This window comes from Macaca mulatta, chromosome 2 (genome assembly GCF_049350105.2).
Source record: "Macaca mulatta isolate MMU2019108-1 chromosome 2, T2T-MMU8v2.0, whole genome shotgun sequence".
Classification (NCBI taxonomy): Eukaryota; Metazoa; Chordata; class Mammalia; order Primates; family Cercopithecidae; genus Macaca; species Macaca mulatta.
In genome coordinates this window covers 99,109,312-99,126,423 of record NC_133407.1, presented here as the reverse complement: position 1 = coordinate 99,126,423, position 17,112 = coordinate 99,109,312, and the positions used below count along the sequence as shown (strand labels likewise).

Sequence of the window (17,112 nt, the reverse complement as noted above, 5' to 3'; positions counted from 1 at the left end):
TAATTTTATGTAAGTTAGTGGCCATGTATGGGATAATGTAGCTTTAGACTTTAGCTCCCAGAAGATGTTTCTATCCAGAACAGTAGCTGAGGAGACTATGGGAGAATCAAAGGAGGAGGTGCAGGGCCATGGGAATGAAGGAGGATCCACTTTGTTTTTATGGACCTTAATCCTTCCCCATCCTAATCCATTAAAGGGACAGATGGAAGCATTATCTTTTGGAAGAGCTGCTGCTAGGGAGCTGTACCTGTGCCTAACATTTGTTTTTCGCATCTATGGTCCTGAGTACAAAATAACATTAGGATATGAGTTGTTTTACACTCAGATGAATGAACATTCCACTTTACAGACCATGATGAAAGACACTTTCTCCCTTGACTCTTCCTCAAATTTGCTGTACCCATTTTGCTGATAACAGTGGTCCTCATCTCTTCGGATGGGGCTGCTTTGGCATCTAGGTGAGAAATAAAGGGTCTTGCTAAATATTTCTGCTGTTCTCTAAACCAGTGTTTCTCCATCTTAACATGTACACGAATCATTTGGGAGCCTGCTAAAATGCACATTTTTATTCAGCAGATTCACGGCAGAACCTGAGATTCTGTATTTCTCACTAGCTGCCAGGGCATGCCAGGGACCACGTTGAGGAGCAAGGCTTTAGTCCTAAATAGTCAAGATTACAGAACTGTCTTTATCCAGTTTTCACAGCCACCACCAGATGGCAGCATGTCCATTTTCTCTACCTGCTGTTGCTGCTCGGCTCTTTCCTTAGGACCAAGAACCACAAGATTGGAGCCTTTGTTTTCCTCACAGTTGTTTGTGATCTTCTCTCTGACTTACTAGTTCTTGGCCTTTTCGAGTCAGCTTACATCAGGCCTCTGAAACCTCGTCTCTCTGGTCCTCCAGGGGGGAGCCAGCTGCTTTCTGCTGTGCTCAGCACCAGAACAGTGCCTGTTTTCAGTTAATGCAGACTTAAAGGATGTCTGTCATACTTCTTCCTTTTTATAAAACCAATCTTTTTATATATTTAGAAAATTTATGAAATGTAGAAAAGAAACTATTAATTCTCTGTAATTGTACCTGCCAGAAAAAAATTAATGTATTTGTGATATGGTCATTTAGTCTTACTCCACACATTTTTAGTTACATATTTATATTTTATTTTATAAAATGCGATGAGAATGTAAATTTAAATGGATAGAAATATGTGTAATAAAACCTAACAGTTTTGCTTTTTAAACCTTATAAAAAGATTTTGGACAAAAATGAAACCTCCTTTGAAATAATTTATTTCTATTTTCTATTACTTCTGACTATGGTTGCAACTTCAGAAGAGCTTTTTAATTTGTAATTTCAAATCTGCATATATACACAGTTAAGTCATCACTTAACATTATTAACAGGTTCTTGGAAACTGACTAAGCAAAATGATGTATAACGAAACCAGTTTTACCATAGGTTAATTGATAACAAACAAGAGTTAAGTTCTTAGGGCATAGTTTTGGTCACAAAAACATCACCAAACTTCTAAATAAAGATCTAATATTAAACATGGAAATAAATGTGAGCTATACATACATTTAAGAAACGTTAGTAAAAACAAGTGAGATATTTATTTACCCAGTTATTCCAGTTCAGTGTTGAAGGTGGCCAGTTTATTCTGGCAGCTCAGGGAGCCAAGTGGGAGCCAGTCCTCCACAGGATTCCATTCAATTGCAGGGCTCACTCACTCACATCCACACTCACTCAGACTGGGACAATTGAGACGTGCCAGTTTACCTATCATGCACATCTTTGGGGTGTGGGAGGAAACCTGAGTACTTAGAGAAAATCCATGCAAAGATGGGAAGAACATGCAAACTCCACACAGTGTCCCTGGTGAGGACCCAATTTGTTTTCTCATCCATATTATAATGAAACTATTGAAGAGAATGTTATTTGAGGACCTGCTGTATTTGCTAAATGTGATCATTGTTGAAAATTTGTAAAAGTATAGTTTTATGTAAAAGCAAATTTATTGTAATTACATGTTAGCACATTTGTATTCAGTCTTTTGTTTTTTAGTACTTATGTAGTCATCTTTTAAAAAACTCTTGATTATAATGCATAAGCAACTTTGTTTCCTGATGTTTCTTTTGACTCTTTTTAAGCTTAATGGAAATTTAGAAACAAAATCAGAAAAGATCAGTGAAGTAAACAAGTCACCCACAGACCTCCTACCAAGGGACACCATTTGTCAGTATTTAGCAACTTTCCATCTGTATCATTCTCTGATTTCTTTCCTGATGTTTCAATCTTTTGCTCATCTATAACTGCATTCTTAACAAGTCTGAACCATGTAATCATGTATTTATTATGCAGCTGCATCTAATTGTCTCTTTTGTTGAGCTTAGTATGTTTCTGTTCATTTTCATGTGAGTTTTTTACTAAACTTATTTTCCTGGGGGAAGAATGATGTTTTTGCAAAGATTTTATCAGGCAGACAAGCAGCAAGTTTCCATCAGCTTGATAGTGAAGGAAGTTTATCTTTTACTAAAGGTCCTATATATATATTTTTTTCTGTACTGTGAGTTTTCATCGTTTTTTGTGTCTTCATAGGTATTTTATGATGAAGATGGGAGGGCAAAGTTCAGGGATGCTAGCCAGATATTGCTTTACTACACACGATTTCTATCTCAGTGAGCTTCCAGCCAAGGTGATGTGGGTCTTTCTTTGCCAAATGATTATCATTTTCTGTTCTCTGGAGGATGATGCTATAGTGGATCCTCTTTCTGCCTGGCACCTGAACGTCTCTTGATTAGAGTGGGCAATGAGTACTTGCCCCAGAAGTGGATGTGTGTATGTTTCTGGTGTTCTGACTTGAGTTTTTGAAATGTAATTCAGATGTGTGTCAGAAGGTGTGGCAGATGTTGGAGAGCTCTGTCTGACTTCCCTTGGATCCCTTTTACCATTTCTGGGTGCCCCCTGACATTGGTGTGTGTGCAGTTTGAAAAGTCAGCACCTGAGGCTTGTTTTCAAGAGACTGCCTTTGGGCTTATAGCAGCTGTTTTGCTCATGCTTCTTTTTAAACCAGAAATGTCTGGGAATTTATATTGTCCAAAGGCAGCCTGTAGCTAGCAACTGATAGATGTGAGAATATGAAAGCCCATTTCCTTTGCCTTGCTGAGGGACCTCTCTGAAGTGTGACTCACACTCCAGAGCCTTCTTGTGGGATCAGGCTGAGGCCACCCTCTGTGGGACTTTGCTTGAGTGCATACGTGGGTTTAGCTTCCTCTCTCACCCTTATTGTGCTTCTCCTACTCCCCTACTGGTCTTCCTTCTTAATAAACTTCCTCCTTAAAAAATCGCGAGCAAATCTAGTGTCTACTGCTGGGGAACGTGACTGAAGGATGCTTTAAATTTTTTTTCCTATTTTCAAATAGCCTGTCTCTTTTAAAGTATTCCCACTCTGGTAGAACATGACATTGGACATTTATTCATCTCTTCACAACCATGATAGTGCCACTCTGGGCCAGGCTCTTTTCACTTGGTGTGAAAATAAATGTCCAGTCCTGCTCCCTTACCTGTTCAGTAAGATTCCATTTTAATTAAGAATAGTTTTTGATACCTAATTAAAAAATTTGTCTTTTTTTCCAACAGTTCATCAGTGACTTTTTCTTTCTTTCTTTTTTTCTTTTCTTTTCTCTCTTTCTTTCTCTTTCTTTCTTTCTCTCTCTTTTTCTCTCTCTCTCTCTCTTTTGAGACAGGGTCTTGCTCTGTTGCCTAGTCTGGAGTGCAGTAGTGTAATCATTACTCATTTTAGCCTCAACCTCCTGGGCTCAAGCAATCCTCCTGCCTCAGCCTCCCAAGTAGCTGGGACCACAGGCATGTGCCATTATACCTGGCAAATTTTTGTATTTTATTTGTATATATGAATATGTGTATATATATGTATATGTGTGTGTACCTATATATGTTTTGTAGAGACGGGGTTTTGCCATGTTGCTCAGGCTGGTCTTGAAGTCCTGAGCTCAAGCAATCCACCCATTTCAGCCTCCCAAAGTGCTGGGATTACAGGTGTGAGCCATCGCACCCAGCCAGTGGGTATTTTCTCATCATGACTACTTTATCAAATAAGTTGAATGAAAAAGATACTATCTTCTCTTCCTCGGCCAGAGAGATGGCTCCTTACTTGGCCTTTTCCACTTGCAAATAAGATATAAAAGTTTGGGTGGCTGACATGTAGTTGGATGTTGCCGTGTGCTAAGCCATCTTTCTGCTATCACTCCCTGAATTGTTGTATCAGTTATCTATTGCTGCATAACAAAATACCCTAAATTTCATGGCTTAAAACAACAAGCATGCTGGGTGTGATGGCTCACGCCTGTAATCCCAGCACTTTGGGAGGCTGAGGGGAGTGGATTATGAGGTCAGGAGTTCAAGACCAGCCTGGCCAAGATGGTGAAACCCCGTCTACTAAAAACACAAAAGTTAGCTGGGCGCGGTGGCAGATACCTGTAATCCCAGCTACTCAGGAGGCTGAGGCAGGAGAATTGCTTGAACCCCGGTGGCAGAGGTTGCAGTGAGCCGAGATCATGCCACTGCAGTCCAGCCTGGGCAATAGAGTGAGATTCCATCTCAAAAAACAAACAAACAAACAAACAAAAAAACCAAAAAACCAACACGCATTTATTTAGCTCCTGATCCTACAGGTCAGCAATTTAGTCTGGGCTGTTCTTACGGCCTTAATTGAACTATTCAAGTGTCTGCAGTCTTTGCTGATGTTGGCTGGTTTATTTCACATCTATAGGGCCTCAGTTTAGACAACTAGGCCGATTCCTTCCTATTCTATGTTGTCTCTTGTCTCTCAGCAGGCTAGCTTGACTTGTTTACATGATGAAGGCAGAGCCTCAAGAGAGTCAGCAGAAGTATACAGGCTTCTGGAAGGCCCAGACTCAGAACTGGCACAAAAATCACATCTACTGCATACTATTTGTCATAGCAAGTCATGAAGCTAGTCCAGAATCAGGGGAGGGTGGAGGGGAAAGAGGCTCCACTTCTTGATGGGAGGAGTGGCGAAGTCACATTGCACAGCATGTGAATATATGGAAGGTTGGAGAATTGTGGTTATTTTTGCAATCTGTAACAGCTGTAATTTCTGTATTCAGAAGCATTACCTGGTGCTGTTTTGTAGGATTCAGCAATGGTGATGGACCCACTAGTGAAAACGACATTTTCAGGAAGGTCTTGGAGCAGCTGGTGAAGTATATGAACTCAGGAAACCGGTTATTGCATAAAAACTTTCTGAAGCAGGAAGTAGTTCAGAAGTTCTTGCGCCTCCTTTCTACTCTGCAAGGTAATTTTTCCCACAACATTCAATTATGTTAAAAGTGATGATTTGTGTTCATTAAAATTCTTTTCTAATATCTGTTCAGAAATTAATTTAAAAAAATAAAGATAATGTATCTACATGTAAAACATTCACACAGTACAGAGCGTTCTTTTTAATAGGTGTAAAATCTATTACATACCCCTGAACTTCAACCCCTAAATCCCATCCCCAGAAACAACCTGTTACTAGTTTTTTATGTGTCCTTCTAGAAATACTATTTGCATATACAGTCATTTAAAAAATACTATAGATATTTCTCTCTTCTATACATATTGGCTAATGTTGGAGTATAAAGTTATTGTAGAATTGAGTGTTCTTTTTCATTATGGGGAAATCAGGAAACTTCCTGAAAAGAACTTTAGATGACAAAAATTTAAATAATTTGGGAAGATTCTAGAAATTCTAAGTAGGTAAAATTTAGTATTTTTAAAATGAACACTTCATAAGGCTGAGATGTCTCCATTTTACAAAGAGAGCAGGAAGGCATGGCCTGAGAAACCTCAAATACTCAGGGTATGCAGCAGATGATAGTATTTAAGGCTTGGAGTTTAGCATTCAAGTCTTGTTTCCACCACATACCAGATCTGTGACCTTAGGCCAATTAATTAACCTCTTTAAGCTTCAGTTTCTTCATCCCCTTGCCTTGGTTAGGGGACTAACCTCATGAGATAATGGATATAGAACACTTAGTCTAATGTCCTGCACATAAAATGCTAGTACTCATTAGCTGTTAGGATGGGATGAGATGAGGTTAGGTTGTCAGCCTTTATTTCCTAGGTATCAGTGAGTCAAAGATAACCAGCATACCTGTTAAACACACTCTAGGATGGGGCCACATTGTATGGGATCAATTAGATGTAGACATTCTGTACAAACCACATCTAGGGAGCCTTTGGTTTTTGGACTTAATGTCATTTGATCCATGGCCCATGAAGACTGTCTTCATTTATATTTAGGGTTGTGAAAATAAAACCTTATTTAATGGTATTTGGTAAAAATCTCTTAAGAGCCCATGTGATGGGAATGCTGCTTCTCCAATGTCCTTTGTGTCTTATGGACTATGTTCCTATGCCTCCTTTGTTTCTCTGTAGGGTATTGTAAGTGTTGGTGTGGGTTCTTCTTTCTCTCACTTTGGCTTGGTTACTTTCCTCTTTCCTCTTATTCCTTACTCTCTGTACCTTTCTTGAAAGTCTCTCCCTTAACTGTCTTCCAGAGTTGAGTGAGTCTCTAATCCACCCAACCTTTTTGACGTTTTTCTGTCTTCATTTTTCCTTTTTTTCCTCTTTGTATCCTTAACTGACCATAGGGTAGGCTATTTATAGCTCTTCCTATTGAAAATGACAGATTCCAATGGGCTAAAAATTGGCAAAAAAGTTACTTTTTTGACTCTTATAATAAAAATGCCAGGCTGGCTTCAAGTACAGCTGGCTTCAGGGAGCTCACCAATGTCACTACGACCCATTGTCTCCCATCTTTCAACTCAGCTCTCCACTAGTTGGCTTCCATCTCAGACTCTCTGTGGAAATGTGATTGAGGTCTCTAATCTCTGACTTGTCCCACATTTCTGGACTTGTGGACCCATCTGTCTCTCTCTCTCAGTGGTTCGAACAAATGTCCTAGGCTTCACTTCGGATCGTGATGTATACCTCTGTAGCTAAATGTGATCAGAAGGATGGAGATTCTTGATTGGCTTAGGTCCAAATCACATGCTACCCTATCCCATCCATACATCAACGAAGAGTGCCAGAAGGTGGGAGAGGGCTGTTACCAGATGATGAGCGAATAGATTCTGGGGGACAAAAATTGCAAATGCCTATTTAAATAGTTTGCCTTTTACACTTTTATTTTGATTCCTGTTAAAATAAGATGATAGACTAGCCTATATTTAATTTCTTCTTATTTTAAAATGAACATTTTAAATATTAAAATGAATATTCATTTTAAGAAAACTTGGAAAAAGATGGGAAGCAAAAACTAGCAAATGCAAATCAAGTTGCTCTTATTTAGGTAATCCTTGATTTTTCTCCCCTTCTGCTATATCTCCCTGCTTTCTTAGTGGTAGGGTTGCTAGACAAAATACAGAATCCCCTGTTAAATTTAAATTTCGGATAAGCAATGAATAATTTTTTAGTATAAATGTGTCCCCAAATATTGCATATATATATACTTATACAAAAATTTATTTGTTGTTCATCTAAAATTCAAATGTAATTGGCATCCTATGTTTTTATTTGCTAAATCTGGCCATCTACTTGCTGAGGATCTGATTAAAATATTTTCTACTCTTGGCCGGGCTCATTGGCTCACACCTGTAATCTCAGCACTTTGGGAGGCCAAGGCAGGTGGATCACAAGGTCAGGAGATCGAGACCATCCAGGCTAACACGGTGAAACCCTGTCTCTACTAAAAATACAAAAAAGTGGCTGGGCATTGTGGCGGGTGCCTGTAGTCCCAGCTACTTGGGAGGCTGAGGCAGGAGAATGGCTTGAACCCAGGAGACAGAGCTTGCAGTGAGCCGAGATCGCACCACTGTACTCCAGCCTGAGTGACAGAGTGAGACTCCATCTCAAACAACAACAACAACAACAAAAACAACAAGTTTTCTACTCTTAAGATTCACCAGCAGTATGAAGTGGAATAACTTTTATCCTGTCTTTAGACATCAAAGATCAGATGGAAACATTTGTTTATCATGAAAAAAATCAAGAATTAAGAGATAAACCATCTTCTCATGGTTACCTTATGGCTCTTGACTTTTTAATTGTTCTGTAGTATCTCTCTGTATTTCAGTATTTATTAGGAAGAGACACTCTTAATATCATGCAAAATTTAAGTCAGGCTTTTGCCCTTCTGATCTCAGCAGAATACTCTGAATTCAAGTATTCTGTGTAAAGACACAGTCATCATTCTTCTGTCTCTTGGGTCAGGGTCTCTACCCTTCATAGGATATTTCTAATCTTCCCATGAAGTCTGAAGGTCATTACACTGATGTTCACGAGTAGCTAAGCAACATGACGCAAATAATTAATTACTTGTTTATATAATCCATGTTAATTATATATAGATGTTGGGTTGTGATTGGGGAAAGAAGAGAAATCATATGAACGTTTTTGGAATGTGTCTTACTCTTATTTTTGAAAGAAATTCCTCCTGACCTGGTCTGTGATATTAATCAAGACTGTGCCACCATCGTCTTCAAATTCTTATTGGAAAAACAGAAATGGCCTGAGGTGCTTCTGCTGCTGACCCGCAAAGTAAGTGGAGAGCCACCGCTTGGAGATTGCCTCATTAAAGACTGCAACTTCTCAGACCTCGACATCTGTACCATCATCCCCCACCTCAGCACCTGGGACCAGCGGAAGAAACAGCTTCTGGGTCGCCTGATAGACAGTGGAGGTGAGAGTGACTGGATGCTAAACGTTGGAGACTTGTCCACATTCTCCACATGATGGAGTCCAGGCCACTGCTTGCCTTTCCCTTGGTTTTGGAGGCACCATGAAGTTCACCCTTATTGTCTACCCTGTATATTCTTGTTTTGAAACAGTGATGAAGGTTACTGCCCAGTAAGTGAGTTGCCCTTGAGGAACTCTGCATTTTTTGTGAATTCCAGTTACTACCTTTCTCTTTTGTATGGGAAACATCAGGTGTGTGAAGGGTCCTTGGCTCTGGTTTAGCCTACAGCAGTCATTTCCTCCTGACCTCTGGCTAGACTTTGACTCGCAGTGGATATACTGTGTGGATCCTTGTCTACTCCTGTGACATTCTTTTCTGATCAACGGATTGGGATTCAAGATGCTTGTTTTTAAAGAAACAGTCAAGTAATTGGTGGGTGGAAGCATCTGCTGCTTTAATGAGAACTATCACGCATGGCTGGGTGTGTGTCTGGAGTTTGCAGACATCTTGCTGAATTGGCTTTTATTTCCAAGCTGATTTAGAAACACCAACCTCCTCCTACCTCTGTCCCTCACACCTCCACTAATGCCACTACTAACTGTGTGGCCTTGGGCATGCCATTTATGCCTTCATCTCCTGATTGGTAAAATGGGAATAAATAGGCCTCCTTTCTTAGGGTTGTTTTGGATATTAAATGAGTTAATGTGTGCAGGCTTTTAGAAGAGTGCTTTGGCTATGTAGTTCTCTGCTTGCTTCGTGCTGTATGAGGAAATGTCTTTCATGAGAAGAGACATTATGTGTTATCAACAACACATAATATGTAAGATATAACAGTGACACACAAGACATTGTGTGTTATCAATAGCACATTGATCCTTAGCCCTCAAAGTGCCACACACCTTGCAAAGCCTTTAGGTGTTGGCTCCGTCCACAGCTTTCAGTAGGTAGATGAGGCGGCTTCTACAATTTATTTTTTTAAACTCCTTCCTTAAGTGGAGTGTTACTTTCTTTGCCTGGAATCCACAGCTGTCATGAATTCCTGTTTTATTCCTTGATTCAGCAAGCACTTATAGAGCACACTTCAGGATCAGGTGCTAGGAACCAAGCCCACAGAGGTGAGTGTGCAGCTGCTGGAAGTGTGTGGAGGAGACTGCCGATCTACCGTGGGTGGGTCTGCCTTCTGGTGGAGGCTGGAGGCTGGGGAACTTCGATGCAGAGGAGTTGTGTGGACTGAGCTAAAAAGAAGGTGATTTGGGGTGGAGAGATGTGAGGGAAGATGGCAGTTGAGAATAGGAGCTCGGTAGAAGCAAGGGTTGTGGCATGTTCTCACTCAAAAGTGGGAGTTGAACAATGAAAACACATGGACACAGGGAGGGGCACATCACACACAAGGGCTTGTTGGGGGTGGGGGGCTAGGGGAGGGGTAGCATTAGGAGAAATACCTAATATAGGTGACAGGTTGATGGGTGCAGCAAACCACCATGGCACATGTATACCTATGTAACAAACCTGCATGTTCTGCATATATATCCCAGAACTTAAAGTATTTTATATATATATATATATATATATATATAGAGAGAGAGAGAGAGAGAGAGAGAGAGAGAGAGAGAGAAGCAAGTGATGTAGAAAGTGCCCTCACACTGATGTTAGGCAGGGTTTCAGTTCTCATGCCCTGTCCTCATGCCAGGACAGTGGGAATGATGGGAACTATGCTCCTGTGGTGGGGAGCTGGAGAGGAGGCGGGGGCAAGGCACCTGGACAGCATGCTTGAAGGAGCTGGGCTTTAACCTTGTGGCTACTGGCAGAAGCCTTTGCCTCCCAAAATGGGTGCTGGTAGGAGGATCTTGGAAGTTAGGTAAACATGAGGTCTCTTCCCTTGCAACTGAATAACTGAAGTGGTCCATCTCTCGTCAGGCGAGCCAGGCTGTGCCTGCTCACATGGCCCTTCCCTTCTGCCCTCTCCCAGCCTTGCCTGATGGTCTTCAGGAGAGCCAGGAGAGGCCACTTGTCATGTGTCTGAAATACGAGGACTTCGAGTTGGCTTTCCTTCTCTTGACCAAGGGCGCAGACCCCCGTGCTATTTCCCTCACGGAAGGTGATACTCCTTTGCATGCGGCACTCCACATCTTTCTAGAGATCAAAGGTAAGCCCTTGTTTTTTAAGCAACCTTTTCCTTGAGGAGGAAGCTGGACATTAGAACTGATGCTGTTTTCTGGTCTTTCCTTTTGTGTAAACCAGTGATCTGAAAAAGGCCCATTTCTTGACCAGGCCTGCCCATGTCACCTGGCCCCTCACTTGTAGCATGCTGGGAAGAACTGACCACCATGGTGAATGGTCAGGGTGGGTTAATGGAAGATTCTTAAGTTCCATAGTTGACTGTTGGTAGTTGAAAAGTACTTTCCATTTATTTATATCATTTTCAGGAGTCTGCATATGAAGGATCTTGCTAGAATCTTATATGGTTATCTCAGGACATTTGGGCTGGATAATTCTTTGTTGTATGGCACTCTCGTGTGCATTGTAGGATGTTTAGCAGCATCCCTGGCCTCCACCTACTAGCTGCCAGTGACACTCCCCCAGTTGTGATAATAAAAAATGTCTCTATCTATACATTGCCAATGTCCCTTGGGGAGCAAATCACCGTTGGTTGAGAACCACTGAGTTCTTTAATGGAGTTCAGATTTTTGGGGGAGTTCAGCATTCTGACATGCCCCTGACTGGCATCACTCTCAAACCCCAGGGTCTGCTGTCCCCTGAGAAGAGTGGCTCAGTGCTCACAGGGTTTTTATTTTGTGCCTTTCAGCTGACATTGGTTTTAGCTTCCTCAACCATCTGTTGGATCTGTTTTGGTCCAACCCCACCGAATTCGACTACCTCAACCCCAATGTCCAGGACAGCAATGGGAACACGCTAATGCACATCCTCTTCCAGAAGGGCATGCTAAAGCGCATGAAGAAGCTGTTAGACCTGCTGGTGAAGTTTGACATCAACTTCAACCTGAAGAACAAAGAGGGCAAAGATGCACGGCACCGGATTAAGAAGAACGATTCTTTGCTCTTGGCCTGGAACAAAGCTCTGATGGAGAACAGGCGGAGGAGCCGGCAGGACTCTGCTGCCCACCTGGGGAAGCTCCCAAGGTCCACTGCCCCTGGTCACACATCTCAGCTCAAGTCCCAGGGTTCATTCAAGTCAGTGCCATGTGGTGCTACTGCCAGAACCCTGCCTGAAGGAAGTGCAGTCCCTGACAGCTGGGAGACTCTCCCAGATACCCAGGTGACCAGGGAGAAGCCTGGAGCTCTTAGGCCATGCTCTCTGAGAGACTGCCTTATGCAGGACATCACAGTTTTGATTCAGCAGATTGAAGTGGATCCTTCTTTCCCAGAGGACTGTCTTCAGAGCTCTGAGCCTCTGGAGGCAGGAGCTGGCAAGGAAGGAAAGAAAGATGAGTTCCAGCTGACCCTGGGTGCAGGGGTCCCTGACTGTAGTGAGGCGGGGGAAGGACATGCTCAGGTGGGCCTTGGGGCCTTGCAGCTTGTGCCTGCTGATAACAGAGGGAAGGAGGGCAATGACGATCAGGATGACTGGAGCACGCAGGAGATTGAGGCCTGCCTCCAGGACTTTGATAACATGACGTGGGAGATCGAGTGCACTTCAGAAATGCTGAAGAAGCTGTCTAGTAAGGTAATGACCAAGGTCATCAAGAAGAAAATCATTCTTGCTATTCAGCAGCTGGGAAATGGTGAGTGGACCCAGGGCCTGCAGAAGCGACTGAAGCACCTGAAAGGAAGCATCCAGCTCTTCGAAGCTAAGCTGGACAAAGGAGCCCGGATGCTGTGGGAGCTTGCCATTGACTTCTCCCCTCGATGCAGTGAGAACCCTGAGAAGATCATTGCCACGGAGCAGAACACGTGTGCAATGGAGAAATCAGGGCGAATCTACACGGAAATCATCCGGATTTGGGACATCGTCTTAGATCACTGCAAACTGGCTGATTCCATCAAGGCCATCTGCAATGCCTACAACCGGGGCTTGTCCTGTGTCCTGCGGAAGAAGCTGAAGGGTATCAATAAAGGCCAAGTGTCAGCTAACATGAAAATTCAAAAGCGTATACCCCGCTGCTATGTGGAGGACACGGAGGCCGAGAAGGGCAGGGAGCATGTCAATCCTGAGTACTTTCCCCCAGCCAGTGCAGTGGAGACAGAATATAACATCATGAAGTTCCACAGCTTCAGCACCAACATGGCCTTTAACATCCTCAATGACACGACAGCCACAGTGGAGTACCCCTTCCGGGTGGGTGAGCTTGAGTACGCGGTGATCGACCTCAACCCCAGGCCACTGGAGCCCATCATCCTTATTGGGCGAAGTGGCACTGGGAAGACAACCTGCTGCTTGTACAGATTGTGGAAGAAATTCCACGTTTACTGGGAAAAAGCTGAGCAGGCAGGAAGCCCGTTGCTGGCCAAACAGGTCTGGCTGAAGAGAAGGTTGGAAGTGGAACCCGGAAAAGAGGGTCCAGGTGGGGAGGAAGAGGAGGAGGAAGAGGAGGAGGAAGAGGAAGGTTCTATTGAAGTGGAAACAGAAAGTATAGATGAGCAGGAGTACGAAGCCTGCGCAGGAGGAGCCAGTGTGGAGCCAGCAGGGGATGGCCAAGCTGCAGAAGTATGTGCACCAGAACATCCCCACCAGCTGGAGCATTTACATCAGATCTTTGTGACCAAGAACCACGTCCTATGCCAGGAGGTACAAAGGAATTTCATTGAGCTTTCCAAGTCCACCAAGGCCACCAGTCATTACAAGCCACTGGACCCCAACATTCACAAACTCCAGGACCTGAGGGACGAGAACTTTCCTCTGTTTGTCACTTCCAAGCAACTGCTTCTCCTGCTTGATGCTTCTCTGCCCAAACCTTTTTTTCTGAGAAATGAAGATGGAAGCTTGAAAAGAACCATCATAGGATGGTCCACACAGGAGGAGTCAACCATCCCCAGTTGGCAAGAGGATGAGGAGGAGGCTGAGGTGGATGGGGACTACAGTGAGGAGGATAAAGCTGTAGAAATGCGTACAGGTGACAGTGACCCCCGGGTGTACGTGACATTTGAGGTGTTCAAAAATGAAATATGGCCCAAAATGACCAAAGGGAGGACTGCCTACAACCCCGCACTGATTTGGAAAGAAATAAAATCTTTTCTGAAGGGTTCTTTTGAGGCCCTCAGCTGTCCATGTGGGAGACTCACTGAAGAAGCATATAAGAAATTAGGGAGGAAACGGTGCCCAAATTTCAAGGAAGACCGGAGTGAGATCTACAGCCTCTTCTGTCTGTATCAGCAAATCAGGTCCCAGAAAGGTTATTTTGATGAAGAGGATGTTCTGTATAACATATCCCGGAGACTGTCGAAGCTCAGGGTGCTCCCATGGTCCATCCACGAGCTCTATGGTGATGAGATTCAAGACTTTACCCAGGCCGAGCTGGCGCTGCTGATGAAATGCATCAACGACCCCAACTCTATGTTCCTCACGGGGGACACGGCCCAGAGCATCATGAAGGGCGTGGCCTTCCGCTTCAGCGATCTGCGCTCCCTGTTCCACTACGCCAGCAGAAACACCGTAGACAAGCAGTGTGCTGTTCGGAAGCCCAAGAAGATCCACCAGCTGTACCAGAATTACAGGTCCCACTCAGGTAAGTCCAGGCCTTGGGCTTGCCTACTGGGGTGCTTAGGCACAGACTTTGGGCTGCCTTTGAAGCTGAAGACTAGCTCTTGTTAAGTTTTTACAGTTGAAGTAAGGGTAGTATTTTGGAATTTGTTAGTAAATACGCGCATGGACAAGAGATAGTATGATTTTGGCCACTGCTCCTTAAGTTGATAATTTAAGCTGTGGTTGGGTGGCAACTGACCTTTAAGTAATTGTATCTCAAGGAGTTTGCCATAACATGAATACATTTCAGGGCGAACATTTAAGCTGTTTGAGAACTTTCATTAAAGCCCTTGGGAAGTACCTGCTCATTCTTTATAAAGTAATATACCAGTTACAAGTCATTAATCCCTGAACCAGGTTTTCTCCCAAAGGGAAGGAAAAAAAAAAAAAAAGGGAGGGTGGTAGGCAGTGGGAGTTAACACACACTTTGGTGCTTTTAATTTGTGTCTTAGTTTTGCCCCCTTTCTGTGCCAGGCACAGCGCTAAACAGTTTATCTATAGTACCTGTGCTTAATCTTCATAACACCACTGCGAAGTAAGCATCAGTCCCATTTTATAAAGGAGAAACTAAGGCACACAAGTTTAAATAACAGGGTACCAATGCTAGAATATTTCGTTTGTGGTTTATAGATACTAACAAATTTACCTCCTTTGGCCTACAAATATCTGTGAACAATATGGAGTATTGCTTTACATGTTTAAAAACTTTAATGGGATCATGGTGGACATACCTTTCTGCAACTGGGTATTTTTGCCTAATGTTATATTGTTGAGATTTCTTTATTTCTTTTCTTTCTTTTTTTTTTTTTTTGAGATAGAGTGTTGCTCTGTTGCTCAGGCTGGAGTGCAGTAGCGTGACCTCGGCTCACTGCAACCTCCACCTTCTGGGTTCAAGTGATTTTCCTGCCTTAGCCTCCTGAGTAGCTGGGTTTACAGGCGCCTGCCACCAAGCCCAATTTTGTATTTTTAGTAGAGATGAGTTTTTGCTATGTTGGTCAGGCTCGTCTTGAACTCCTGACCTCAGGTGATCCACCCACCTCGGCCTCTCAAAGTTCTGGGATTGCAGGCGTGAGCCACCGTGCCTGGCCTGTTGTTGAGAATTTTGCATGTTGATAATGTGGAGTTCTAGTGCATTCATTGAGGTTCACATAGCATAAAAGGCACCCATTTGAAATGTGCAATTTAGTGTTTTTTAATGTATTCACAAGATTGTGCAACTATCACCATCATCTAATTCTAGAACATTTTCAAAAATTAAAAACCCCCTCAAAACCCATAACCATAGCAGTTACTACTCATTGTGTCCTTCCTCCCACTCCACGGCAACAACTCATCTTTCTGTTTCTACGGATCCACCTATTGTGGACATTTCATATGGGCGGAATCATATAATGCATGGCCTTTTGTGTCTAGTTTCTTTCACTCAGTTTAATGTCTTCAAGGTTTATGCATATATAGTATGTATCAGCACTTCATTTCTTTCTATGGTTGAACCATCTTTTATTCTTTGAGTATGGTTACATAAAAAATTGCTTGTCTAGTTCCTTAGAAGGCCATTTAAATGGATTCCACTGCAACTTTCGTTCCCTTTTCTGATTCTCCTGTTAATGTAGATATATCTTCGGCCCCTGCTAACTCTTAATGGGAAGAGAACCACAGTAGAAGCTTACTTGTTTAGATTCAGCAGTTTCCAAAACCTTAGACTTATTGCTTTATATCGTATACTTTTAATAACAGTAGTATTGGATAGTCACATTTTCCTTTCACTATTTGGTAACCGCAATGGGGATACATATGCCCATTTCATGATGTTCTGCCTAGACCATTGTATTCTATCTGGTGTTAGCAAAGGGCACATGACCTCTAAGAGTAGTGGAGAGACCCAGGAAGGTCTATGTTGAAGTCCTATCACTTGGAGATATTTATTAACTTCTGAGACCTCAGAGTTCCTGTTTGTAAAAGTGCAGTTGTCTCATCTGTCTCACTGCATTGTTGTGAGGATTTGTTGTTGTGAGGATTAAATGGGATGACTTTCTTTTAAGGTACCTGCTGTATGATAGGCATTCAGTCAATGTCACTATTAATGTCACTTCAGATGTTAGAGAAGAAATGGGACCCAGGAAAAAATCTCTTTGGAAAATCCTCTCTCCTGCTCTGACATTTTTTCTTAGTGTAACCCTCTCTCAACTGAGTATAAACCTGGGGGAAAAGGGTGGTGGAGGCCTTCCTTAGCTCACATGCAGCACTGTTTTTACCATGGTAATGTTGCTTCTGACTCTGTAAGCACCAGTGGGAGAGGACAAAGTAATGGTGGTTTTCTTACCAAAGTCAATACCAGCCCCTTATAAGAGCATTCTAACAGCTCTCATTGTTTGTTTGTTTGTTTTTTTTCCTTTTCTGTTTTTGTTCTTGTTTTTGTTTTTTAGTTGAGACAGAGTCTCGCTCTGTCACCCATGCTGGAGTGTGCGGTGGTGTGATCCCGGCTCACTGCAACCTCTGCTTCCTAGGTTCAAGCGATTCTCTTGCCTCAGCCTCCCGAGGTCTCATTGTTTATATTACATTTTTGCCTTGACTCTTCTTTGTGAGTTAATTTTCTCTAATATGAATATAGATTGGGGAGGAGATCCCACAAAACTCTCTGAGCACAGCAA

The 17,112-nt window shown here is 42.7% G+C and overlaps 1 protein-coding gene across 5 annotated transcripts in view; it reads left to right on the top strand.

Moving 5' to 3' along the window:
• TRANK1 (tetratricopeptide repeat and ankyrin repeat containing 1) overlaps nucleotides 1–17,112 on the top strand; it is a 118,739-nt gene that overhangs the window by 76,380 nt on the left and 25,247 nt on the right. For 4 of the 5 annotated variants that reach the window (XM_077992045.1, XM_002808330.4, XM_077992046.1 and 1 more), the window contains 4 exons: nucleotides 5,171–5,332; nucleotides 8,510–8,764; nucleotides 10,731–10,907; nucleotides 11,568–14,444. In XM_077992045.1, the coding sequence (XP_077848171.1) occupies nucleotides 5,171–5,332; nucleotides 8,510–8,764; nucleotides 10,731–10,907; nucleotides 11,568–14,444 (3,471 nt within the window). Of the gene's footprint in view, nucleotides 1–5,170; nucleotides 5,333–8,509; nucleotides 8,765–10,678; nucleotides 10,908–11,567; nucleotides 14,445–17,112 lie in introns of those variants that run through there. The other variant, XM_077992048.1, reaches the window with a different exon arrangement.